Genomic DNA, 27,899 nt, shown 5'->3' with positions numbered 1-27,899 from the left:
TGAGCCAACTTAATAGGCATGATTTAAATTCAGGACTGATGAAACTCAATTGATCAAGTCTCTATTGATCTGTTGAGGGACAACTTGATCGATTGAGGGTGTATCAAGCTATTTGTCGAGAAAACAATATCTTCCCTTTTCTTGAACTAATTTTGGGACTTAGTCTTGAACTTGAAAGTACAAATATTCGACACAAAAGACTTACAATTTAGGCGAAACTACATTATTGGTCCTTGAAGTTTGCCCTGTGTGCGCAATTGGTCCCTCGAGTTTGAAGCGAGCACAATTAGTCCCTTAAGTTTTAAAACTGAGTTGTATTGGTCCTTTTACTAACTGCTATTAACAGTGTTACTTACGTGACTAACGGAACAATGGCTTGACATTTTTTTAATGATGTGGCATGTTTTTAATTAAAAAATTAAAAAAAAAATAGTTTCCACGTTGAAATCATATTGACCCGATTAAAAACAAATCTGAGATTTTTTTAACAAAGGCACGATGGAGCAAAAGAAGGAGAAGAGAGAGATTTGCCAAGTTAAAAATTGTGCCTTAGTTTTCTTCGGCTTAATCTTCCTCTGTCTTTTTCCGATCTTCGTCTTTGGTCCAAATCCGATGACCCAACTCGCCGAGCTCTCAAAACTAACAATTGGGGAGGACCTACTTGGGAAAAACAGGTTCGAACCTCTGCTCGGGTCCGCTCCAGCAAAGGTGGCATGTCTGTGGTCATTACCGGAGCTGCCGGGTTCGTCGAAACCCATGTCTCCGCCGCACTCAAGCAGCGCGGAGACGGTGTGGTGGGCATCAACAATTTCAATGACTACTATGACCCAACGTTGAAGTGATCAAGGCAAGCGCTTTTGGAGCGTTCGGGAGTTTTCATTGTAGAAGGAGATATCAATGACATGACGCTTTTGAAGAAGCTTTTTGAGCTTATGACTTTTACCCTTGTGTTGCATTTGGCAGCTCAAGCTGGAGTGAGGTATGCTATGGAAAATCCTCTATCTTATATGCATAGTAATCTTGTTGGTTCTATTAGCTTGTTAGAAGTTTGTAAATCTGTGAATCTACAACCTGCAATTGTGTGGGCTTCGTCTAGTTCAGTTTATGGACTTAATACTAAGGTACCCTTTTCGGAAAAAGATCAAACAGACCGGCCTGCTAGTTTGTATACTACTACTAAGAAAGCCGGTGAAGAAATTGGCAAATCTCTCTCTTCCCCTTCTCTCTCTGTCGTGCCTTTGTTAAAAAAATCTCAGATTTGTTTTTAATCGGGTCAATATGATTTCAATTTCATCTAACGCGGAAACTATTTTTTTTTAAATTTTTTAATTAAAATCATGCCATGTCATTAAAAAAATGCCAAGTCATTGTTTCGTTAGCCATGTAAGTAACACCGTTAACAGCAGTTAGTAAAAGGACCAATACAACTTAGTTTTAAAACTTAAGGGACTAATTGTGCTCTCTTCAAACTTGAGGGACCAATTGCGCACACATGGCAAACTTCAGGGACTAATAGTGTAGTTTCACCTACAATTTATTTATGGTTTGCCAACAGTAAATACTATAGCCTAACAAATGGAAAACCTCAACCTACAAAAAAAGTCAAAAGCCAATAGTTAGACTTACCATTCCTACTCGAACTATTCAATAATTTAGGAGTTGCTCTCTTAACTCACCTGAATTAGGGGTCTTAACATGAATTTAATTAACATGACCCATTATTAGCTTAAAGGAAAGGAGAAATGAATAATTAATTACCCATTAAATTTGAAGATACCAAGAAATTGAACGAACTCAGGAAGCAAGTCTTTAATTTTTCTCCTTAATTGAAATTTGTAACAAAAATTGCAATCTTTTTACTAATAATTATATGACAAATGTTAGTTCTATTTGTTATAGAAATGTAGGAGTAAAACAATTTGAAGAAAAGTGTGACAAAACTGCGACTGCATATTCATGCTCAAAAACTCTGTATCTAGTTCAACAATCAGGAATGAATTTGGGAAGATTCAAGAAACAGAGCACCAGTTCCAGATCCACCATGAGAATGTTCAATATTCACATTGTTTGACAGATCATTTCCAAGCATTTCCAAACACTGCTGTTAAGATAGTTTCTAAACTCGATAGTGCTCATAAAGCTCACCTTCTACAGTTACTGTTGTTCCTAAGAATAATAATTGATAAATAAATTGAATTTCATTACATTCAACATATCATATAAATGATTAAAATTCACATAAATTAAATTTACCATAAAACTAGAGAATAGTGGAGAGATGTTACCTTGATAATACTTTAAAATGATCTCATGATAAGAAGTAAATTACCATCAATTCATGTACATTTTTAGATGGTGGGGTTGAGGCATGGATCATATCACTATCTTGAAACGATACATGTATCTACAGGGTTTTTGGTGTAATAGAGTTTTTGGTGTAATAGACTAAATATTATACTGCCACCCCCAGTATACAATAATCCAGTCACCTTCGTTGATTATTCTTCAAGCCTACACCGCTTGTAGGATAGAAAGCTCTCAATAGTACTTGTCTTTAACCCAGAAATATAGCATATATAAGGACATATTATTTTCATAAAAGTTGAGAAAACTACCAAAGTAAATATATAGATAGTTTTCTATTACATGAAAATATATATAGATAAAAGTTTCTCTTCTATATCTCTATCTTTTATATATTTTTTTTCATGGCCAGACATATAGGGCTGAATATATAGAAAAGATATGTGCCAACTGGTCATTAAATCATGTTTAAATCAAATTAAACTTTTGGACGTTTTTGTATTTAAAAGGTTTGACAATTACTAAAGGATTGATAGCCATAAAAGTGATAAACCGTTTGAGCATTTTATGCTCATTAAATTGAGCAACTAATGGGACACAAAAGATAAAAGTTTGACAGATTTTGCTGATAAAAAGAATTTAAAAGGTATAAATTTTAAATCACTTAAGGCAGCAATTAATTAATATTTAAATTATTGTATTTTCTATAAAAATATTCCAACAATCCCCCACTAATTTTTATAAAAATATAAGTACATAATGTTTGGGTTAAGATAGAATATTATGCATAATAAGGGTGTGCCAATGGCTTGAACCCTCATTTAGTGTTTCAACAATGTTGTTCCAAAGTCAATAGTGAGCTAAGTCTTGAACTATTACTTTTTATATAGAATCAAGATATTACACCATACACATAATATTCCAGTACTCTGTCATGAGCTTCTAAGCCAGCACATTAATTTACGGCCTTGAACTTGATCCTAGCTTTCATGAACAATTTAGAGAATTAGCCCTATTCTCAAAGGAAACGGCCCCACTTCCATGCTCAATTAGGTGTATCTATCAAGGATGCTCTACTCTAACATCCCACTCATAAGAGCTATAGATCACATTAAGAGTTTTTAAGGCCATAGTGGACCGAATAGAACCAATATCGACCTTGGTTTGGCTTGGCTTTTAAGGCCACTATAGTTTATGGAATCAGTGGGTTATCAGATGTAGGTCCTTGTTCATAATCAATCCAATTTAATCAGATTTGATTTCGTATTAGGTTTGTTATTTTTTAAAACTAACATAATTCTATTCAACACTATTTGTAACTCTAAGAGTCAAATTAAAATGTTAACATGGAAGAATATGGGCTTTCAAAAGTTTATGTAGCAAAATTAGAAAAAGTCATAAAAAATCAAAGGCTTTGTATAATAATAATAATAATAAAGATTAATTTCTCATTAAAGTTCTATTAAATATTTCTAGATTATCCATGCAAGATTTTAATTAGTTTTTTCAATGAACTAGTTATCATTTTTATTATTGGACTTATTTGTTATTAATAAAGTACATAAAAAGTACTTCTATCATTGTATCATTCAATAATTTATAAATTTTAATTCACATTAAGTGCTACTTAAATAAAAATTAATTAATTCGTAACTATTCACATAGAGCTACATCACTTTTTTAATTCATATTATCATTTAAGTTTTCTATAAATATTTATTAGAATGAAAATCAATTAAATTCAACCAAATTTTTGCCAACTTGAGAGAGAGAGAGTAATACCTATGCATAGCATGAGTTATAAGCTAGTATAAAAGAAAAGAAAAGAAAAATAATGAAATTAAACCAAAAAAATTAAATAAATAAAAACATAAGATATTCACAGGGAACAATTATCATAAATTATTCAATACATTGTAAATTATTTTATTGGACAATTGTTGATTTTTATTTTAATATATACAATAGTCACTATCCTATTAGACCAGGAACAAAAGGAATTCCCGAACTTGGTAGCCAAATGGTTCCATTGATAAAGTTTTCAACAGTATAGGGTTTCACTTCTTCGGAGTTTTTGGCAATATGATACCCAGGCCATTGAACCCTTCCTTTAGTATTAGCCCCTGGGCCTCGGTTGGCATATTCTATGTAATTTAGTGTGGACAATGCTTTCTTATCACCACTCTCAAGCCACCCTTTAGGGTCTATCAACTTATCAAGAAAACTTTCCATTACAATGGTTTGAGAACAGTTATACCATGGCCTCCCTAAGAATGCTTTGGTTTGGTTTAGGTAGGGTTCAAGATCTTTGTCAGCCTTAACAGTGCAATTGTGTAGCACTATTCCATTTGTGTCATTGACCTTTCCACGACCTTGGGCTGTAATCACAAGTAAGTTGCCTGAGTTTGAGCGTTTTCTCAGATAAATGTTACAGTTTTGGAAGACAACATGTGCGAATCCAAATATGAAATCTACTGTGCCATAGATATCACATTCGCGGAAGAAGTGAATGCCATATGCAGTCAACAATGTATCTTGGTATCCTTGTATAGAACATTGATAAAGTGCAATTCTGTCACCGGCTAATCTAAGTGCAACAGCTTGGCCACCATCGGGTCCAACATAATTCACAAATCTGATGCCTTTGACCAACACATCGTTGGCACTAATATCTGAATGAAGAAACATAAGTAAAAATAATCAATAATTGGGGAGGGTAAAAATCCCTTTTACTAAATAAAAAGAAAAATTCTAGGAATTAAACATTTGTATTATAACTTTTATGTAATCGATTGTGAATTGTGGGTTCATCAAGTGAAAGTAATTGTCCACCACTTACAATCAACCACTTTAACAAATTAGAGCAAAAATTGTGATCAATGGTGTGATCATAGAAGAATTGTTGTAGAAATTAATAAGGTTGTATATAAATATGAAGATGCATGTAAAAAAAACAATAGCTGAAAATTAATAAGTGAATAAGACATGCATTACCCACTGTAGCCGAATCTGAAGTTGAGCCAGCTGTTTTAGCGCTTTTGTTGAATTGAATAATTGTTTTGTCCATTCCTTCTCCAATGAGGACTAAATTTGACTTATTTTGTCCTATAGAAATGGCTTCATTGTATGTTCCTGCTTTTATTAAAACCACGTATGGAGCATTTCTATTAACTGGTATCTGTGAGATGGCTTCACTGATTGTACCAAAGTTACCACTGCCATCAGTGGCAACTGTGACATTGGGAGTGCCATAAGTGGCAACCATGACATTAGGAGGGAAAGAGACAAGGCTACCAAACAGTGAAAATATTGTGAATGCAAATACTAACATATTAGTATTTAGTGCCATGGGGAAAACAAGTAATCAGAGAGACTGAATTTGAACTTCTAAATTCTAATGTTGAGTGTGCAAAATTATGAACAGTATTACAGTCTATTTATAATGTCGAGGGCAATGAGAAAACACTATCTCCTTGTGCACCTGTAAATCCATAAACTCCTTTGTTGACGTTTTCATTAGTGTGAAAAATTATCTTTGTTTCTCATCATTATTACTTTCTAGTAATAATTAATATTATGAGAGTGAGGGAGTCCCTTTTACTCGTTTAAGATAACGAACCTCCCTAACCATTACTGATGAAAGCATTTGATTGCATGATTTCCTATCAATACAGTTTTTTTTTTTTTTTTTTTTTGGGGGGGGGGGGGGGTTGGGGGAATAGATAGGATTGCTGCATGGAAATTGTCTATCAAGATATGTTATTTTTTATAGATAGGATAGGATTGTTTGCGTTGAAATTGGGCTATCATATCATAGCTTTTTTTTTTTTTTTTTAGATAGGATTATTACGCATAACAAGTACAAATTTCTTTTGAAAACTGGGAAGTTTTCATAGTCATGAAATATTAATTTCTAGTAGTAATTAATATCGTGCATCCCTTTTATTCGTTGATGATAATGAACTTTCCTAATAATGACTATGAGATGCATAATACGTACTGATGAAAGCATTTGCTTGCATGGAAATTGCTTACCAAGGCTTTTTTTTTTTTTTTTTGGTTTTGTTATAGATAGGATTTGTTTGAATGGAGATTAAGCTAGCAAAGGGTTTTTATTTTTTTTGCATAGATAGGATTGTTTCTTTTGCATGGAAATTAGGCTATAGATAGAATTGTTTTGTTTTGGATAGATAGGATTATTCACAACAAGTACAAAAAAATTGGAAGTTTTCATAGCATGAATTATTAATTTCTAGTATAGAATAAACATGTACGATGGAGAATACCTAATAATCAAAGATTGCCTACATGTATAATAATTATTGAAGAAGAAATTAAGGCATGCACAACTCTGCTTCAAACACCAGGAAATCCATTAATCCATGGTAAATTTGCGAAGGAAGAAAAGTATTTCATCGAAGACTTCTTGAGCTTTCTTCTGTTGGATAAAATGGTGCCCATATGCTAGGTTCTAAATATTTAGGATTAAATGTTTAGATTCTTATTTTGTGTAAGTTGACAAACCAAGAACAAAAACATGTCTAGATTAGGTGTTAAACATTGCTCAAGATCGTACAAATCAAGATTCAAGCTGTAGAAAGGAGACTTCAAGTTCAGTGAAACTCGATTGATCGAAAATTAGACTCAATTGATCGAAAATCGTAGAAAATTTAATTTTGCAGATTTTGAATTAGGCCTAAGCCTGCTAAAATATTTAGGATTTCAGTCCAACACTGCAAGGTATAAAAGAAAAACCCTAATTACATTTTAGAAGTCCTTGGAAGAATTGTGAGTTACTCCTATGAGATTTGAGAGGTTTCTGTACTTTTTAACTCAACAAGCATCTACCGGAACGAGATCTACAATCAAGAACTGGTGGAAACAAGTTGCTGCGTGAAGATCTACTACTAATGGTGATCTAAAACCTTTGAGGGGGATCTCAAAGTCATAAGTGTGGGAACTTGTATTCTGCAAATCCAAGATAAAAGAGTCTGTGGAGTCGGAGCTGCACGTGGTCGTGTTAGTAAGTTCCACTAGAGGTAGCAATAGATTTAGGTGGTAAATCTTTTGTAAACTTCCATTCTATTTTTATTGGATTTGTTTACCTTGAGGATAGTTAGGTTAAATCCTCCTTAGATTTTTACCTTATAATTGTTAGTTTTATTGGTTTTCTTAAGTAATCATATTGTTGTATCTTTTACTAATTTTTTGTTGTGCATGATATGATTTACTACTATTTAACCTAGATCTCATAATTAACCTAAGTAACTACTTTGATAATTTACTAGATTTAAACAATTTGTTGTAAGGGGGTCTAATCAAACAAACACCATCTATAATAACAACTTTGAGGTTGGCGACAAATCTCTTGAAAACATCTCCCGTCACATATTCCCTTATACCAATGGATTCAAAACTGATATCTTTATCACCTACTATGAACTTTGTTGGGACAGTAATATTTGATCCTTGCCATGGTGCCAGAAGTTCCCAATTCCTGTCACATTTTGGAAGTAGCTGATTAAACATAGTAATGGTATGGGCCTCCAATGTTCATAAATATTTAGAAGATTTAAGTTTATGTGGTATTGACCAGTCCAAACTTCAGTCAGTATAAGATGATTCATATCTAGGAGGCCTGTGAGTTTTGACTTTTGAGCATTTAGAATTCAGTTTTAGATGACTTGGTCAATAATATCTACTTAATTATACCCAAATTAATGAACATTAGGAGTCAATGAGGACATATCTCCAGCCAAGTAATAAAATAAATAAAAACCTGTGCTACGATTTTGCAGACACAACTTGTTTATTTATTTGTTAAAATAATGAATGAGAATGAGAAAAGCAGACGAATAACTAATAGGTTTAAGTTCCAAATCCACCTCAATCTAGAAAAATAATCATTAACTTGGCAGAGAAATGTACTTCGATTTTTTTTTTGTTTTTTTTTTTTGGCATTTTGCTAAATGTGCCTAGAATTTGTTATTTCATATTGTTACACCTTTTAGTTATGCTGCAATCCAATATTTTTATTAGATACTAAATCCTAACTCAAGCTCATAGATTGAATTATTGAAAGTAACTAGTAAGTTGGATAATTTTGTGATATTTTATGTAAGATGGTTTTGAAGAATGTTGTACATATATTATAAAGAAAAAGTAAACTAAATTAGAGTAAAGAAACGTATACATTTTGAAATATTAATATTTAGTTTAGTAACTGTAAGGATTCAATTTGTAACGACAACAAAACGATATTGGGTTCGCACGTAAAAAGGCCCAAACAATATAATTTGTAAAGCGTGGATGTTTAAGAACTAGATTAACCTCCGTAGAATAAAAAGATTCAACCTCACGTTTATTGATGGATCAGAGCTGATACAACAATCGGTTTTTCTTTGGCGTGGATACAATTCTTTTGTTTTTTGCCTTTTCTTCCTAAGTCTTCCCTTTGTTCTTTTCTATGTCCCGATCCCATTCTTGCATGCCCTCATTTCACATTATATACCGCCCTCTTTATTCCATCTTCACCACACACATGTAGGTTGGGTTCTGGGGATCTCTTTCTGTCCCATCTAACACCTTCTGGAACCTCCTTCTGGTAGCTGTAAGGCTGCTTCATCATTGTTCAGGCATCACTTCCACATTAATGCGGTCAGGGAGTTGGTTGAGAGGCAATTAATGCAGATGTAACTGTTAATGTAGATATTTGTTTGCCCTCTCTCTCTCTTACCTTTGGCCCCTTATCCCACCTTGAGTGGTGACGTAGCTCCGAAATATGTTTGTTACCTGATGGCGTTCTGATCGTCCTCGGACTCGTATTGCCGAGAAGGGTTTTGTCTTCGGATGAATACTGAACTCTCCTTTCATGATATTCCATCTTCCCTTCGTTTGGTTACCCCTTTAATCTGATATGGGCCTCCTTGGGCAGGTTTGCCTCCTCGGATAGGCCACAGGCCCAATTAACTTGACTTTAATAGTTCTAGTGACTGACCGGCCCCCACAGTAACTTTATTGCACATTTATAGCTTTCTCAAGGTAAGATTATTATTATTTTTTAATTTTAAATATGAAACCAAAAATAAATGCAAAAGAGTAACAAAACCATAAAAATCAACTATTTTATGTTGTGTTCACAAATTGTATACAATGAAATGAATGTATGTTAAACTCTCTCACTGTCTTCCACTCATAGTGTGTTATTAAGACATGGTGTGGGTAAATGCATATGCATGTGTCTTATAAATGATTTAAAACCATAGTAAAATATGGTTTTACATTGCGCACCAAATATTCTCTCTACTTATATATCCAAAACAAACACTATCTAACCAAATTATCTAAACAAAAATCATATTTAAGCCCCTAATTAAAAAAAAAAAAAAATTTACCCAAAGAGGTTTCGGCGGCTTGACAATGGTGGGAAGCTAGTATGACGAAAGTGGCGGTTTCTCAGATTCCTCTTTCTCTCTCTTACAAATGTTGTGTCAATCTTAAGTCTTTTATTTTGGTAATGGTGAAACAATGCATTTCATTTAACAATCCACAACATTTTCGTATCTCTCTATCTCTCTTCAAGGCCTTATCTGGTTACCTATTACTATTAGTCCTTAATTATTATTATTTTTGCTTTTTTTTTAATACTAAAATTGTGGGTATGCTAAAAGACATGAAATGTGTGGTGTAAGCTCAGGTAATTAATGAGAGATTAATGACATAACTATAAAAATAAGTTAATGTGAATTTTTAGGTAATAGTAAAGCAAAATTATTAGATACTTCCGGAGTACCATAAATGCGTAGTCTTCCCTCTTACATGAATGGTGGGTCCCACCATGAATTTAATTAGTGGGACCGACCATTCATGTGAGAGGAGGGAGTACACATTTATGGTATTCCGGGAGTACACAATAATTTCCAAATAGTAAAAATAAGTTAATGAAAAGAGATTAAGAAAAAGTTAAATGTAAAATTAGAGTACCACATGGCAGCAGGACCTTATGTTTTCCTTTTATATATATTTATATATATACATATTTATAGATTTTATTTCAACTTGTCTAGTATTTCTGTATTTTCACCAACAGATTAGCAAAAGTTTCTCAGCTTCTTAATTTGGAATCCTCAAAATCAAATGCAACCTTATTACATCTGTGGCTAAGAGTTTCGAGCCTGATACATTGCCATCCTCATCATTGTCCCATATCTTTCGTGAATTTTTTAGTTTGAATTTTTCCATGCTATTCTGTCATAGAACTTGTTAAAGTCCTGTTTTAGAACGCATGAATCCACAAACCTCCTGAAATACATTCACATATTCAATTTTGCTCAACGTTTTGTCACAACACAATTAATATATTTGTTAAAATCATGAGGGATAAAAGCATGATTAAATTAATTAAAAGTTGAAATTGAGGTGGGAATTCTTGTAAACCTTAAAATATATAGAGTATTTAGTTTGGAAGGCACAGAATCTCCAAATAGTGCTGTTTCCTGGGCCATCTTCAGTAGGACTCTTCTCACAATCTCCCCCAAATATGTTCCTGCAATCAGCTTTTCGAAGATCTGAGAAAAAAGAAGATTCAGAAACTAGACCACAAATGCAAAAAACTATACAGGTCAACCAGAAACTAGGAAAAATAAGAGTTGCCAAACCTGGCTTCCAGGATTGGGGCTTTCAGCATATAACCTAGAATCAAACTCAGTTAAAGGAAAATGAATGGAATTGAAGTTTCCCCATTCTGTGCTTATAACCTGCAAAACTAAGCACACAATTTTAACTTGTCGGTTCACTACTTTGAATGTAGTACTTTCGCCAATATAGCCTTGTAGCTAAACTAGCATCTCTTGTTGTCTATAATGGAGACATCAACGGTTCAAACCTCCCCCCCCTCTCGACTATTGTAACCAACGAATTATCAATAAGAATGTAGTACTTTCATGGCTGCTTATCATCTCCTCTGAATTAGGTGACAAGCCATGCCATCTGGGAACTGCATGTGCTGGTTCTACATAAGCAGCATTTGTGGTCATTCCTAGAGTAACCGAAGCCACAGTTTCTCTATTAGAGTATCTATCTCCAGCCAAGTTTCCAATTGTATCATTAACCTGATCAAGAAGATAGCCAAATAAGAAACTCACCATAAAGTCTTTTCTATCATAAGGAATGATATTTTTGTGTGTTTTTAGGTCAGATCCTGTTCAATTATAAAGCAATCAGATAAACAGAAGATAAGAAATGGGAAGAGTTGCTTACAAATGCATAAACACGAAGTTCACAACATGTTTCTCAAGAGATCATTGATGTCATTCACCAACTCTTTTCCAACCTGATTCATTATTTCAAATTTCAGACAAGGAGTTATTCCTCTGAGTACGACATATAAAATTTAAATTTTATAAGACCACATATATGCAAGGAATAACTCTCAGTGACTAATGGTATATCCTTAATGGTCTCTTTAAGGAACTAATATGCAAACACAGAATGGCATAATATCTTTTTAGAAAGTGAATTTCTTCTTGTTAGGCTGACTAGAGGCATTGGCATTCAGCTCCTGGGCTAATCTGTATCCTTTTTTTTTTTTGCCTTTTTCTTTTTGAGAAAAGGCTAAACTGTATCTGTATGGCCATAAAATGTAATGATTATTCCTTAAAATTGTATAATGATGGTAAGAGTTTGGGCAATTATTTGATCTTTTTGGCACAGTCAAGGTTATAATGTGCAAGGCTTGACACTTAGAGGGTGTACTTTATTAAGCAAAACTTAGTTACAAACTTACAATTCCAGAGATGTTATAACTTAAGTTTTCCATTTAAATCAACTATATAATTGTATTGACCAATACAACACAAAAGATCTTATCTTCTTCTAATGACAATTAAACTCAACTATATGATTCATTGGGCTCACTTGATCACTTAAATAGATTTTTAATCAAAATTTCCATAATCATTACTGTAAAGTTTAAATGGCTAATACAACCACGTGTTTAAATTTAATTAGAAAATATAAGGTGTTTAAGTTTTATCTAATGTTATTAATCATCATCATATATATATACAGGGCAGAGGCAGCTTTTCTATTTCAAGTTCAACCCCAACAATACAAATTCATACTATAAGAATTATAACAAGAAAATGTGAAGGAAGCTAGAGAGAGTTTTGGGAATTTTCTCTATTACGTATTGAATTGAATTGATCTGTAAAAGAACCTCTGGTTTATGTACCCCAAAAAAAAAAAAAAAAAAAAAAAAGGAACTTCCCAAACTATAGGCTAAGTTAATTTAGCACGTGTGATAGGCCACGTGTGTTTTACGTGTGTAGCTAAATATACTGCCTAAACTACTTGCAGCTTAGCTAACAACTAATAGCTTTCTGTCGTTTATCTACAATTCTTGTCGTTTATCTTGTTATTTTCAGAACCCTTTTCTTTCTTCTGATCTTCTCTCCTTCTCTTCTGATCTTTAGAATCTTGACACATACAATTTCTCTATCTCTCCAAATATTTTCTAGGCTGTGTGTGTGAAGCGTGTTTGCCTTACTTTGGTAGCAAATTACCATCCCCGTCTAGGGTATGATTTGTGTGTACTTTGTTGGTGAACAAACCTATTTTTATTTAAACTAATAACTTTCCTTTTATTTAATATAAAACTCATTTTCTTAAATCTGGAAGAATTAATGAAGTAAAGTTATTTGTAGGCAAATAAAATTAATCTCTCACAACAATTTTCATAAAATATTTTATAGTTGTTAAATTGACAAGTTGTTAATGATAGGTAATAAAATGATATCAATGAATCCAAAAAAAAAATTGCAAATAATACAGAGAATGGAGCCTATGTCTAAACTCTATACTTAAAGTAGTAAAGTAGAAGTCAAAATATCAACAGGGGAAAAAGAAAAATGCAATCGTAGGTAAAATATAGGGACTCAACCATGTCATCAGCTGACAGCTGAGAAACTCTTCCATTTCATAGCGGTGCCAGGGGAGGCTGCACCTTGGTCCACTGGATATGACAAAGTGAAACCCAATTTCTTCTGGTTAGTTGGAACATCATTATCATTCTTAGGCTGTGCTGAAACAAATTTTGCGAGCTCCAAAGCAATGAAGTCAAACAATTCCTGATCAACAAGAAAATTCAGTCGTGTTTTCCCACCATAGTTTCTAAAACTCACTAATTAAATAAACAAGTAAATCCAACTTTTAGAGAGACTAGCTTCTTAAAGTCTAAGTGAAAGTATTGCTGACAAGAATGGTGGAATTGTGAGGTGGGAATGGGATCAATCATGAAATAAAGATACATCAGGAATCATGATAGAGAATGTGACACAATGATTCAACAGCAGCATGTCTTTTTTGCAACTAGTTAATAATCAATTAAAAGAAAAAGAGAAACATGTTGTTCAAATCATTGGCCACGCCTATACTAATACCTAATTCCCAACTCAATCCTAATAAGACCTTTATTTAGATTGATCACATTGATATAGAAACCAATCCAAATATACAATTGCAGTGCCAGTAAAGCCATCTGCCCTTCAAAACAAAACAAGCAGCAAATGAAAGAACTAGATTTTAATTCTTTAAAACCAAACCTGAGTAGTACCAAGCATCACATTGGACGGGAATGAAATCTCCTCTCTACGTAAATCAGATAAAGGTTTATTCTTCCCTCCAAGTCGTGCGCACAAAATCAAAAAATTTGCCCCTCGCAAATTCACCCCATAGTATAAACCTTCCTCATCTCTGTCAATGGCCATGGGTAGGGTATGGATCGGGTATATCTATACCCGACCCAAAAATTTTACCCGTGGATACCCGATTATTAATACCCGTTAATATCTATACCCGAATCTTACTCAAATATATTATCCATGGATATCCATACCCTACCCGAAATCCATTTAATTTAATTTTTTTTTAATTCAAAACATTTTAACATAAAAACTAACCAATCTTAAAGAGAAAAAACTAATCAATAAACAATAAAAAAATTTTATTGATTAGTTTGTATCTGCTTCTTTCTTTCTTTTTCTTCTATTTTTTGAGATTGATAGAAATTTTATTAGATATAAAATAAAATAAAATAAAGACGCAACATTTTCCTCTGTCTCTTCAGTTGTTTGTCAAGCAAATGGCAACTCCTAAAATAAATTTTACAAAATCAAGGTCAATGTAACAGTAATAAAAGTTACTTTCAGGCTTTTCAATGTAAAATATTTCCACTGGATGAAGCCTCCCTAGAACTTTCATAAGTGGTGCATCAAAATAACTCTGAAAATTTTCAGCCTCAAGAGTAGCACTCATTACAACTAGCTTCAGATCAGGTCTATTTGTCAACACTTGCTTCAAAAGTCCAAATAGAACATCAGTAGCCAATGTTCTTTCGTGAGCCTCATCAAGAATTAGATAAAAAAATTTTAAAAATAAAATAAAATAAAGAAGCAACGTTTTCCTTTGCCTCTTCAGTTGTTTGTCAAGCAAATGCCAACTCCTAAAATAAATCACAAAATACTACTATTTCCATGGTAATGAAGATTAGCGTGTAACATTGCATTCCCATCATGAACTCTAACAGTGCAGGACCTGTCAAAACAAACATAAATAATATTAAAAATCTAATGTAGTGATTCATTAGATTTTTATGGTAAATATAAGATAACACTACATCTCGTTACTTAACTATATTATGATCAGAACGCTACTCATAGCATGAACTACTAATAACCAGCACTTCTTAAGAAGAAAAAACAAATTACTGAAGACAAGGAACATTCATTGAGAGTAAGAGGCTATTCAATACCTTCTGTAAATTATCAACATTGATTCTATCTATTTAAGCTCCATTTGTCACAGAAAAACCTGATACAAACGACACAATAATCCTATTTCAACAATACAACAATATAAGACATCACACGCATGCACACACTATAAAACAACAAATTCAAATGACATAGGCAATCCATGACTTTTTACAGCTTGGGTCCCTGTTATAAAATAGCAATTTGCTATATAAGCTAGCCCCATCATACCATGTTTTGGGGCTTAATTGGTACCATTTCCGATTTGGTGGAGTATATCTGTTTATGTTCCATGTGATATTAGTTTTGTTTCTTTCTCTTCAAATCCAATGCCACTCTTAGTGTTTCAAATTTGGATGAACTACTCTCAACAGTCTACTACTTGAATCTCTTTTGTGGCAATTGTACTATAACTTTTACAAATCATTACATTTTCCAGGAGCAACAATTCGACCCCAAGAACTTGATGAAGCAGCACGAAGGCAAAAATAAGCACAGTAAGAATCTTTGTTTGTATCCTTTAAGACCACATAGAGGCATAAGAGCTTAATGCTTGTCGTACAACATGTTAAATAAGATTGATCCACTTGGGGGACAATGTAGAACTATGTTTAAAATATAATTTTATATGTAACTTTAGTTCTTCAACACAATTGATTACAATAAATTACATTTGTTAAAACTGATAGAGTCAAGCTTTAACAGAGAAAAGAAAATCAGCACAATTATGCTTGAGTTGCAATAATTGCCCCAGATTCTTCTTCTAGTGACTGGGCAGAATTATTTTAGGTGAGATTTTATGCTTAGCTAGACAAGCATCTGGTCTGGTCTTTTTAAAGCATTTAAAGGTGTAGCTTATTTTTAAATCCTAATCAAATTAAAGAAAAAAACACTTCATAGATTTTATGCTTAGGGTTTTGTTTTGTTTTTTTTTTTTTTTTTTACGGGTCGGGTTTGGATAATATCCATACCCTACCCGAACAATTCGGGTAATATCCATACCCTACCCGATTAAGCTCTACCCATTAAGAACCGGGTATTACCCGAAACATTTAAATCGGGTAGGGTTGGATATCCATTACCCAATGGGTATGGCCATCCCTAGCCACCACCATAAACATATCAAATAAAATTTGATAAAATTATAAAATAGTGAAAGGCAGAGAGTTTGAGTACCCAGTGGGAAGTGAAGCAATGTATGAAACGAGCATGTTAAGGTTGGTGGTGTGGTTTGAAGCAAGAGAGGCTTGCATATCGGAGACCAAGGCATCGGCAACCTGGCTAAGCTTGGGGACCGGAGTGCATAGTCCCTTGCAAATTTACGTAGAATGCATTGCGTTTGCTTCCATTGTCTCTCGTTTCTCCTTCTCCACCTTACATCACTTTTTTTACTTTTCTTTTTTGCTAATATGTCACTTTTTTTTACCTACTTTTAACAACTTGCTACCTATATTTTGTTGTGAAATTTTTGTGCAAGTGTTGTGTCAACAACACTACTCTTAAAATATTTAATTTTATAATAAAGAAAAAATGTTTCAAATTTTTGTTTGTTCGTTAAAAATAAATAAATTAATAAATAATGCTTCTATCTGGGACTATAGCTTACTTTTCCGTTAGACAACAAAAACGAAGTTGTTTTTCTTTGCATTTTTCTTCTTCATCAACAAAAAATTACACTATCGTTCCAACCAACTGATCTATATTTATATCTATGATTTCTTTCTTCATTCTCTCTATTTCTCTTTCTCCAATCTATGTTTTCTTAGCTTTTATCTTTGTTTGATCAAGTAGTTTACTTAGCTTTTATCTCTGTTTGCTCAAATTCTAAGAGAGTGACCATTTGTATGGTTAAAAAACCGTACACTTCAAAAGCAAAAATTTATATCAGTTTATTTTTTTTTCTTCTCATTTATTCCTAGCCCCATTCCTTGGTTTGTTATTATTCTTCTTTATCATATATTTTTATTTAATTAATATTACATATAAATATAATAAGTTATTATGCATTCAATAGTTGTTGTCTTACTAATCTTTAAATTATTAATAAATTTTTTAGACTATTATATGATATAGTTGTATTGTGTACTAAATTGTATTTATTTTAGATTATTGTATATAATATAGAAATTGTATATACAAAAAATAATAATCATTTTATTTTTTAATCGCTCCCATAACAAATTCCTAGCTCCACCACTACTGATCCCCCTAAAAAAATCCTAGAGCCACTACTGCGGCCACTGCTGCCACCACCACCTTCTTCTTCATCTCTCTTCCTCTTTGTTAGAAAATGTATATATTAACAAAATCTACTTTTTTCTCTCAGTTTGTTTTAATTTTCTTAAGGATACAAAATAACAGAAAGTCCGTTCTACCTGCGAAGAGGAACAAGTATCATGGATAGGGAAAAGAGGGAAGCATGCATGACGTATGTTGGTCCTTTGTTTGGAAGCTGTTGGATAAAGTTGATTGAGAAATGATAACAAGTTTTAAGTGATAAATGGTTACTAGCAGCGGTAATGGATAGGTAAAATTTTAATTTAAGTGGTAGATTCAAATTAGAATTAGTAACAACTTATCACCTATAATTTGTTGTGAAAATATTATAAAAATGTTATGAATATAACAATTCTCTTTAAGATTGCAATGGGCTAAGAAATAGTCAAAAATGGAAAATATTATTGCACCTTCATTGTTGACTTACTATACACTTACACAAAATATCTATAATTTCATGGATGCTTGCAGCATTTAAAATTTAAAACGTGAAATTGGTGATATGTACAAACTTGAAACTAACTTTTTTTTTTCTTCTCTAGATAGAATTTAATATCAACCTAGGATATCTATTCCATAGTTATTGGTTTTTATCATCGGACCAAGACAACAATTGATTTTTACTGTTGGTGAGGGTTCAAACTCCAGATTTCTTATTCGATGGTAAGAAACTTTATAAGTTAAGCTAATTGGAACTCACAATGAAACTAACATTGATGGCTAGGTAAAACCAACAACAATATGATATCAAATTTTTTTTTATGAGATTTGAACACAAATTCTTTATTTGACAACAAGAACTTCACCAATTGAGCTAATTGAGAGCCACAATTATTTGTGTTTGTTGATGATATATGTATATATAAAACTAAAAATGTTTAATTTTTTGTTGGCCTTCTAATATTTTGCCACTTAAAATTTTGAAACATTACAATTTTACACATTATTATTCTAATATATATTTTAAATTGAATTTAAACTTTACTCTATATTTAAACTTCCATTAAAATCTTATCACATCATATTTCCTTTAAAATAAATAATTCCGGATACAAACACAATTAAAATAGATGTGTGTTAATTAACTATCATAATTATTAAATTTCATATTTAGATAAAAAAATAAAAATAAAAATAAAAACATTTTTTTTTTGTTTTTGTTGCTGTTGAACTTTCCACCAACTAGTTAAAAGAAATAGATGAAGCACAAATGCATGGACCAAGCCCGTGTGTAAGCCGAAAGTGTGGGAATCATGGGTTGGTGTTGGAAGGCAAAAGATAAATTTTATTCACCTATTTTGGGCTATATAAGCAAATGGGTTTGGAGGTATGTATAGTCTTTAAGCCCAAGAAAGGTGTGTTGTGCATGCGGAGGCCGAATGCAAGCGAAACATATTTGTACGTGTTGAACATAAGTTTGCAACGTAACCTCGAATCCTCATTAAATGCTAGCCTAATCACGTAAACCTACAAATTTAACATCTCCAAAAGCCATAAATCCCCTTTTAAAACAAACCAAATCCAACTAAGTATCTGTTTACATAGGACTTATTTTGTTGAAACTGAAAACTGAAAACACTGTAGCAAAATAATTTTTAAATGTGTGAATAGTATCGTGGGACTCATTTTTAATGAAAAAGTTGATGAAAAGTAAAGTTTGTAAAAGCCGTGAACAGTGCACAAGTGCATTGTTCACTGCTTAAAAGTCAAAATATGTGACTGGAAAAAAAAAAAAAAAAGAGGAAAGAAATGCAAACGTGGATTTGCAAACGCAAATCCAAACAGATACTAAGTGTACGTTTGGATACAGTTTATTTTGCTGAAAACAATAAAAAAAATATTTTTTACTGTTTATTACTATTCAGCACTGTTCATTGGCCTAAAATCACTGTTCATGGCCAATGAACAGTGCATAACACGCTGGACTTAAAAAAAAAAGGCCCAAAACGTAACAAATGCGGACGCAGCCGTACTACCCAAACGAACCTTAAAATTCAACCAAATTACCTTGTTTAGTACAAAGTAGAACCTACTCACCCTCCTATGAACTTTTCTACCCAACACATGGATTTTGCTACTACAGTAATAGTACTGTTTCAAACAATTTTTTCCTTCACTTTGAAAGATTTACCAAACTACAATTTCATAAATGTCTGCCTCCGGTTGAAATTTGATCTTCTATTATCTATCAAACCAGAGTTCTTATATTTGTATGAAATAACCTGTTTGACCCCTGAATTTGTGAAATGATAGTTTTACTTTTAGATCTTGGCTTCCTTGAAAAATTTAAATTTTCTTTCATTGTAAAATGAGGTGTTTTACAGATGCATTTTGAGCTTAAGGGTACAATTTTATTTTGTGTTAAAAAGCTTTCTGAACATGCATTGTCTTTGGCTCATGTGTGCTCAGATGGTGTTATGGGCAACCTAGCTGGAAGAAAGTTAAAATATAATGTGTTATTTTATTTTTATCATTTACATGGTCTGCTTTTACTTTAACCTCAGGGAATTGACATAAAAGCTTCCGCTGTTACAGCACTTTTCTTTAAGACCTGAAACACAAGCTTTTATTTATTTATTTTATTATTATTATTATTTTTTTTTTATTTGTTGTTGTTGTTGTGAGAAACAGCACTATGATGCAATAAATTACGAAATACCAGCTAAGTCAGCACGGTAAGAAGTGATTACATCAGCATGGTAAGAAACAGCACTGTTCTAAAAACACACCTTTTGGGTTTCTACTGTGGACCTAATTAGTTGCACAATGATTGATAGGAAGGACAAATTCAGGCATCTAGATTTCACAATTTTGGTACTCACTGGTTGGTTGTTGTTTTTGTATTTGTTTTATAATTTAATGTTTGGTGGGTGGGAAAATTGAATCCTGAATATCTTTATTGAAAGTATTAAAACTTGCCTATGAGTTAGGTTACTTACAAGTTACAACTATAGGGATTTCCGCGGTACTCGTTTATTTGTTAAATTTAAATGCAAAACATGCTTATATTCTAACTAGGAAATTGATTATTTTTAATAGATATGATAGAATTCGAGGGACCAACGTCAGTACTTTATTAGTAATTTGCTTATGTTTCAAAGAAATCACATGACTTTGAGAGAAAGTAGAAATTAATTACAATATTATATGTTGCCTATTGTCTTTTTATTTTTGCTACATTACTTTTTACGCTAGAGGAAGGGCTTGAGTCCCTAATCTGGTGAGTCCATGAGTCCATGGTTAAGCTTCTGTTTGTCGTATACATTGTCATCAAAGGTTTGTTTGGTTGGGGGATAGAAAAATGAGATAATAAAAAATAGGAATGGAATAGAAAAGTAGGAGGACAGAAAAAAAAAAAAAAAAAGTTTTCTCTTATGGTATTTGATTGGAAGGATGAAAAAGTGAAGAAATGAAAAACTCTTTTATTTGGCTGTGAAGAAAAATAAGAGTATAGAAAATGTTGTTTGTAAAAATTTACACACATGGCCCTATCACATAATATAAGAAATCTATTTTTTAATCAATAAATAAATAGAAAATTTTATTTGAGGTGAAAGCCGCCATTTTGTTTAAATAATAAATAAATAAAAACCACCTCTTGATTCAACCAAAAAAAAAAAAAAAAATTAAAAGAAGAGGAAAAACAACAGCAATGTTAAAATGCATAGTGAGTGGGAGGGGCAATTTTGGTATTTTCTCAAAGCCCCTCCCCTCCTCCTATTTTATGATTTTTATCTCCTTAAATCTTTCTAAATTAAAGAGATAAGATTTTGGTAGGCTGAGAAAAATTATCTGGACCTCATCAAAATCCATCTCCTCTTTCCTCCTTACCAAACTTTCGCCCCTATTTTCTCTCCTATTTTCCTCTCTCTCGTTTCCATCCTTCCTAAAATCACTACAATTAAACAAACTCCTAAAGCTAAATTCTAAAAGAGTCTGATTAATATGTACCTTTACGATATATATTAATCATTTATTTTAAAAAAATTTATATGAAAAATTAAAAAAAATATTAAGAAAGTCATTCACTTTTTTATTTTTCTATAAAAAATTTCTTAAAATGTTGTTACTTTGTCCATGTGTAGTAAAACATGTTGCCTCCACCTCAAGTGATTACTGACGGTGCAAAATTGTCAACAATCCCCATACCCCACAATCACAGAAAGGCCAAATGGGCCCTTGATATGACCCCAAAGCCCATAAAGTCTAAGATGTGGCTTACAGAAGGTTTGGCAGTTTTGTGGTTAAAGGTCCATCGTAAGTCAATTTTGTCGTGCTCTTAAAATTGATTATTGGATCTTTGTGAAGGGATAATTTGGGTAGCGTAGGTGTCAACTTACTTTATCACATATAGTCAACATTCCATGTAGAATGTGAGCCACAACCGACAGGCTAAATCAACTGTAAAAAGATAGCCGGGCTGATTATGTGAAGCTGAAGCCCCCCCTTGATGAATGATCGATGAGCTAAATAATTATTAGTGATTGACAGCCACGAGTTAAACTCACCGGCCCAGACATGGCCAGTTGTGAATGCTTACAGGAGTGGGAGGTGAACCATTTAGTCCTCCCTAAGTCAAGCCAGAAATAATTTGTAAAAGGATGACCAATGAAAGAAATAGGTAGAAGCTTGAGACACATCTGTGCATTATTGGCCACCTAACTTTGATTGGGGATCATTGTCATTCTCATTTTCAGAAAAAAAAAAAAAAAAAAACTTTGATTTGGGAATTATAAAGGAAATAATTCATTCGTTTATTTGGTAATAAGATAAAATTTGAGTAATACTTATTGTACACATGCTTTTTACGTACAATTTTATAAACACTTTATTTTTAAACTAGAAAATTGTGACATTAAGTCATAATTTCAATATAAAAATGGGACATTTGTTAATAGACTAATAGTTTGTGTGTAATATATATAACTTAAATTTTTAAGATAAAAATTTGTAATATCGGATGATGGGGGCAATAATGGACCCCAGTTTTGTGTTCATTAAGGCTCACTAATCTAGGCTTCCCAGCTCGTTTCGTTTTCAAGCTGGGAAGAATAAAACAATAATTCCTTTATATCTTTTCCTTCTTGTTCAAATGTCCACATCCATCAATTATCACACAAGAAATTCTACTCATCTAAGAATTGCCTGTCATTATTGTAATTAGTTGTGTCAAGATATGGCTTTTTTTTCCTTTTTTCTTTTTTTAAATTTTTAGGAAGGTCACGATTTGGCTATTGGTTAATCATGTATGTAGTATGTACGTTATATATATTAATCTTCTAGACGTCTTTTTGCCTAAATAGAATATGAAAATGCTTGGTATTTTTGTCAAATGAACTTGATGATGTGCTAAAATCGTTAGTGAGTTGTAGACTTCAAGTCACTCTAATGGTTACCTGTGAATCAGACCAATAAAATCAAACAGAATGCACTGGTGTGGTACCAGCCAAAAACTCTTCGAATGTCAAGTTAGTGAATAAGAAATCTCTATCAACTCTTTAGTGAGAGAGTTAGGGATTTTTTGCGTACTTGAGAAAAGATAAGGTATTATGCTTATATAGTAGTTTAGTAGTAGGACAAGATCCCTTGAACGTGGGGATCTTTCCTTCTGGGGAAGATTTGGCATTTAGGGTTTTCGAGATTGCTGGGTGTCTTTCCATATGAGGGAGATGCAACCTCGTAGCATATTCACTTTGCGTGATACACAAGATTTTCCCTTATATGTATTTTTGTGGGGACCAAGACTCTGTTGGACCCATCAGCTTCATGCTCGCCCCATCAGGCTTTTGCTTGCCCCGTCGGCCTCTCCTTCGTCCATCAGGATTTTCATTCGTCAACTTTATAGCGTGGTCCTGTCTATTTGCATGATTTTGGATCCTTTGTCTGCTAATGTGGGACTAACGAACCTAAGGGCGTTGCCAATGCCTATGCATGACGTGTCTGGGCTATGGTCAGAAATACCCTTATTAGCTACCCCCTACTCCATGGTTCTGCCAGCCTTAGCTGACAGGCTATGGAGTACTTATGAATATTTATGGCCATTAATTATGACTTTCCTCGAAGGAGGTGTCATTAAATGGCTTTAAATAGCTTTGAGCTTAAATGCCAAGTGACACGTGGTACTAGCGGGTTGGCCTCGTTTCTAATCATAGGTGTCGCTTTGTATATCGTGCCCTCTTGTTCTATAAATATTTCTTCACCTCCTCCTCATTTTCCTTTACTTCATCTTGAGAGCTTTGTGAGACCTAGAATTGCCACACCATCATCCAAGTTACTTGTCACTTGTTGTCTATCAACTTTCGAGGGAACTGTTGCTTCAATCCTTCGTCCATTTCTTCAAGTAAGTTCCCTTCTTTTTATTTTTATTATATTTTTTATTTCTACTTTTCTAGCCCATCGTCTTTTGTGTTTTGAGACCCGTCAAAATAGGTTCTTAGAAAACTTTCGTCGCTTGTAGGTGGATAGATGTCAGATAAAAAAGCAATGAGTGAATTGTCATCGTCAGTCTGTAAGGGTACGGGCTATGAAGAGATTTATTTGTTAGGGCGTAAGCCTAAGGAAGATTTCCCTTGGTCTCTAGAAAGGGAAATGTCTGCCCATTCCCTCCATGATGAAGAGGAGAATAAGGAGAAAGACGATGAGGGAGATGTCGAGGGAGATAAGGATGAAGAAGATGAGGACAATGAGGAAGACGAGGGGATCCAATTCGAGGGAGTAGAGTTAGTAGGTTAGAAGGATGGGGGTGCCCGTCCCTTTATTCTCCCTTTGATATGGATAGTTAACGACTTCTACCCTAAGATAACTAATAAGGTGTTCAACACCCTTCGAGACCATTACCAAATTCTTGAGAATATTCCTCTTCGTCTACCCAAAAAAATTTGAAAGGTGCCATTTAGGGAAGATCACGGACGTTGGCATGTATGACGCCATGTTTGTCGTAGGGTTGAGGCTGCCACTGACGAATTTACATCATCAGTTAGCCAACTACTTGGGTCTGTCCGTCAGCCAAATCGCTCCCATTACTTGGAGAATATTTATTGGAGCTGAAGTAATCTAGGGTCAGCTTAGTGGTAGGAACCGCCGACTTACTCTCGACGAGTTCTTCTATTGCGACAAACCCCAGCACATCTCCTCGTCTCAAGGGATTTACCATTTTCTAGCGAGGAAGATGCCGCTTAAGCTAGTGTCATACATGCCTGATTCAAACAAAAATTGGAAAAATAGGTATTTTTCATCCAAGGGATGGACTGGGTGTGTAGACGGGAGGAGTGGGATAGCATGCCCGACAGTTTTGACAACACATGGGGCATTGTAAGGGAGGCAGGTGTGCCTTCATCTACGTCCTTTTACCCTTACCTTACTTGTCTTTGTTATGCATTTAACATCATCTATTTTCTCTTTCAGTCCAGGTCTGTTTGCCAATAATCAACGAGCAAGAGGCCTTCATTCATCGCATATTGGAGATTCCTCTTGGTGAAAGGAAGTGGAAGGACCTCATCACCCTTGACACCCTTCACGTGTACTGCGGTAGCCCTGAACAGATGCTAGTATCTTGACGACTGCACGCCTTCTCCTGTCGACGAAAGTTCTGAACTCATTATCTGCTCCAAGCCGTCTGTCTTTTTTTTTTTTTTTTTCTCTAACGTCTATTCCTTTCCTTGGCAGAAATGAAAGCAAAAAGATAGAGGTCACTTATGAGGAAAGCCGTTGCGGCATGCAAGCAGCAGCAGGGCAGATCCTCGGCGTCGGCCTCCAAGGTCGTCGCTAAGGAGATGCTAAAAAGAAAAAAATGACTGCAAAGACAATTGTCCAAACAAGAAGGGGACAGGCTCCTCCGTCAGTGACAAGCAGCCAAAGCACTTGTTGCCCCCTAAATCTTTCCATGGGGTTAGGAAAGGCCTGATGACGGGGAAGGGCCCCGTTGCTCTTGGCGCCGTCCGCAGAATACTTACGCACAAGGATTATGCAGTCGAGATGGTCAACTCGATCATCAAGGAGACAAACTTGGATCCTTGCGCCGACCAGACCACAGAGGACTTGGGGGCATTTGGTCTTTTCGACCTGTCGAGGGTACGTTCCTCTTAAGTTATGGTTTTACGTGGCTTTTATTCATTCTTTTTCTGACTAGTGTATTGATTCAGGCATTGGTATGGATGAGGGCGCTTTAAGATAGGTGCGTTGCCAACGACGGGATGATCCGTTGGTACTGTAAGCGTCAAGAGATTGAGAATAAGGAGTGGGGTCAATACAAAGAGGCCGTCCATATTCTCAACAAGAAGCTAACGACCACAACTGCCAAGCTGAAGGAGGAATCCCACCTTAGGGAAGAGGCAGAGAAGGCGAAGGCAGATTTGGCGACGGAGTTGACTACCCTCCGTAGACAAGTGGATAAGGCAAAAGTCGACGCCGTAGCGAAGTTTCGGGTTTCTCAACCCTTCCTTGATGCTTGTGGCGACTATTATGGCGTGGGATTCAACGATTGCTTAAAGCATGTTGAGTCCGTCTACCCTGACTTGGACCTATCTCGGATCGCCATAGACGACACGGTACCCCTGACTCCAAGGGAAGATGACACTGTTAGTAAATAGTCTAATGATTTTGCCCACATAGAGTCAAAGGACGATGGCGTGGTCATTGCCCAGCCTGTTCCTGAAGGCCCTGTTGCCCCCATTGTTCGGTTTGCTGTGGATTCGTTTGCTGAGGGTGGCCAAAACGTCATGAACATGACTACCACAGATGCCCCACTTTCTTAGTTTTTAATTTTTAACTAGTATTTAAACATTTTATCTCACTTTTCAGACAATAGAGAATGCCCCTTTGTTTTTGGGCTTTTATGTAAACATTTTACCCTCTATGGGTTTTTATCTACTGTTTTTTTTTAATCCGTTGCTTATGCTTGGTTTTATTTGTTTGAATATGCCTTCTTCATATGTTAACTATTAATATTTCGTTCTATCCACCTACCCTATAAAACTTAGGATAATTGTTGATGACCAGGTACTCATCAGTATTCGTGGTCATCCGTCCACCCCATGGGTAGGACTTAGTCTAAGACTAGGTATTCGTCAGTATCCCTAGTCATCCATCCACCCTGTAGGTAGGATTTTAGTAAAATTTCTAAAACCAAGTACCCATTGGTATCCTCGGTTGTCCGTTCACCTTGTTGGTAGGACTTAGTAAAATTTCTAAGACCAGGTACCCGTCGGTATCCTCTGTCATCCCTCTATCCCGTAGGTAGGACTTGGTAAAATTTCTAAGATCAAGTACCCCTCAGTCGTCCGTCCACCTTATAGGTGGGCCTTAGTAAAATTTCAAGACCAAGTACCAGTCGGTATCCCTAGTTGTCCGTCCACCCCGTAGGTAGGACTTTGGTGCGGTAGAGAGTAGAGTAACGTTTCTGATAATGCATCCAAATCTTATTAATGATAGAAAGAGCAAGAAAAAAAAATTGACATCATTAGAGTCTTTGACATTCAACTTTTGATATAAAAAATGGAAAAACAAAAAGAAAGCGATAAAATAAGTTGCATCTGACTATTACTGGTAGTACTTCCTCAAGTGCTCGGTGTTCCATAGGTGATGAAGTCTCTACCTGTTGAGGATTTCCAAGTAGTAAGTCCCCTTCCTGTGGCAGTCAACAATCTTGTAGGGTCCCTTCCATTGGGGCCCAGCTTACCCTATGAGGGATCTCTAGTGGTTGTTGTCACTGTCCTTACGACCAGGTCCCCGTTCTGAAAGTGACAAGGCCTGACCTTTGTGTTGTAGTGCTTCGCCATAAGGTCCTGATAACGAGTCATTATTTGTTCTACTATTGCTCTGACTTCGTTAAGAAGATCTAACTGTAGACGCATCCCTTCTTCATTCCTTCCTTCATCATGGTGGGACACTCGATAGCTGGTTAGTCCCACTTCTACCGAGATAATGGCTTCGTGCCCATATGTGAGGTGGAAAGGTGTCTCTCTTGTTGGAGTGCGGGTCGTTGTCCTATACGCCTACAGGACACTAGGTAACTCATCTGGCCATATTCTCTTTGCCCCTTATCCCCTCAAGCTGAGTCTTGATCATCTTGAGTAGGGATCGATTTGTGACTTTAATTTGCCCGTTGGCCTAGGGGTGAGTGGGAGAGGAGTAATGGTTCTTGATCCCTAACTTGTTGGCAGAAATCTCTGAATGCATCATTGTTGAATTGCTTGCCATTGTCAGAGATGAGGACTCTAGGGATTCCAAAGCGGCAAATGATACTTTTCTAGACAAAGCTCTGGACGTTCTTCTTCGTGATAGTGGTTAATGGTTCGGCTTCGACCCTTTTGGTGAATTAGTCGATTCCCATAATGAGGAACTTGAGCTGCTGCACAGCCATGGGAAAAAGACCTACTATGTCTAATCCCCATTGAGCAAATGGGTAGGGGGCGCTCATTGTTGTGAGTTCCTCCGTCAGCTGTCGTATGACGTTGCTAAAGTGTTGGCATCTGTCACACACCTTCATATAGGACTGGGCATCCTTTTGCA

The 27,899-nt window shown here is 34.7% G+C and overlaps 1 protein-coding gene and 1 pseudogene across 2 annotated transcripts; one reads left to right on the top strand and one right to left on the bottom strand.

Annotated features, from left to right (window-relative positions):
- The first annotated feature begins 498 nt into the window (after positions 1-498).
- On the top strand, positions 499-1,268 carry LOC115950235 (annotated as a pseudogene). The gene has a single exon (XR_004083048.1). The product of XR_004083048.1 is annotated as a UDP-glucuronate 4-epimerase 2-like (transcript).
- Positions 1,269-1,987: 719 nt separating this feature from the next.
- Positions 1,988-23,722, bottom strand: LOC115950234 (probable hexokinase-like 2 protein). The gene is given in 15 exon segments (XM_031067466.1): positions 1,988-2,091; positions 2,094-2,122; positions 2,124-2,166; positions 4,290-4,976; positions 5,299-5,594; positions 10,741-10,871; positions 10,962-11,068; positions 11,243-11,414; positions 11,563-11,596; positions 11,598-11,635; positions 13,260-13,430; positions 13,905-14,055; positions 16,290-16,419; positions 16,422-16,486; positions 23,673-23,722. Coding segments are annotated over 15 exon segments (2,208 nt in total).
- Positions 23,723-27,899: the final 4,177 nt, after the last annotated feature.

Source organism: Quercus lobata, chromosome 6, assembly GCF_001633185.2.
Source record: "Quercus lobata isolate SW786 chromosome 6, ValleyOak3.0 Primary Assembly, whole genome shotgun sequence".
NCBI lineage: Eukaryota > Viridiplantae > Streptophyta > Magnoliopsida > Fagales > Fagaceae > Quercus > Quercus lobata.
This window is presented reverse-complemented; position numbering and strand designations above follow the sequence as displayed.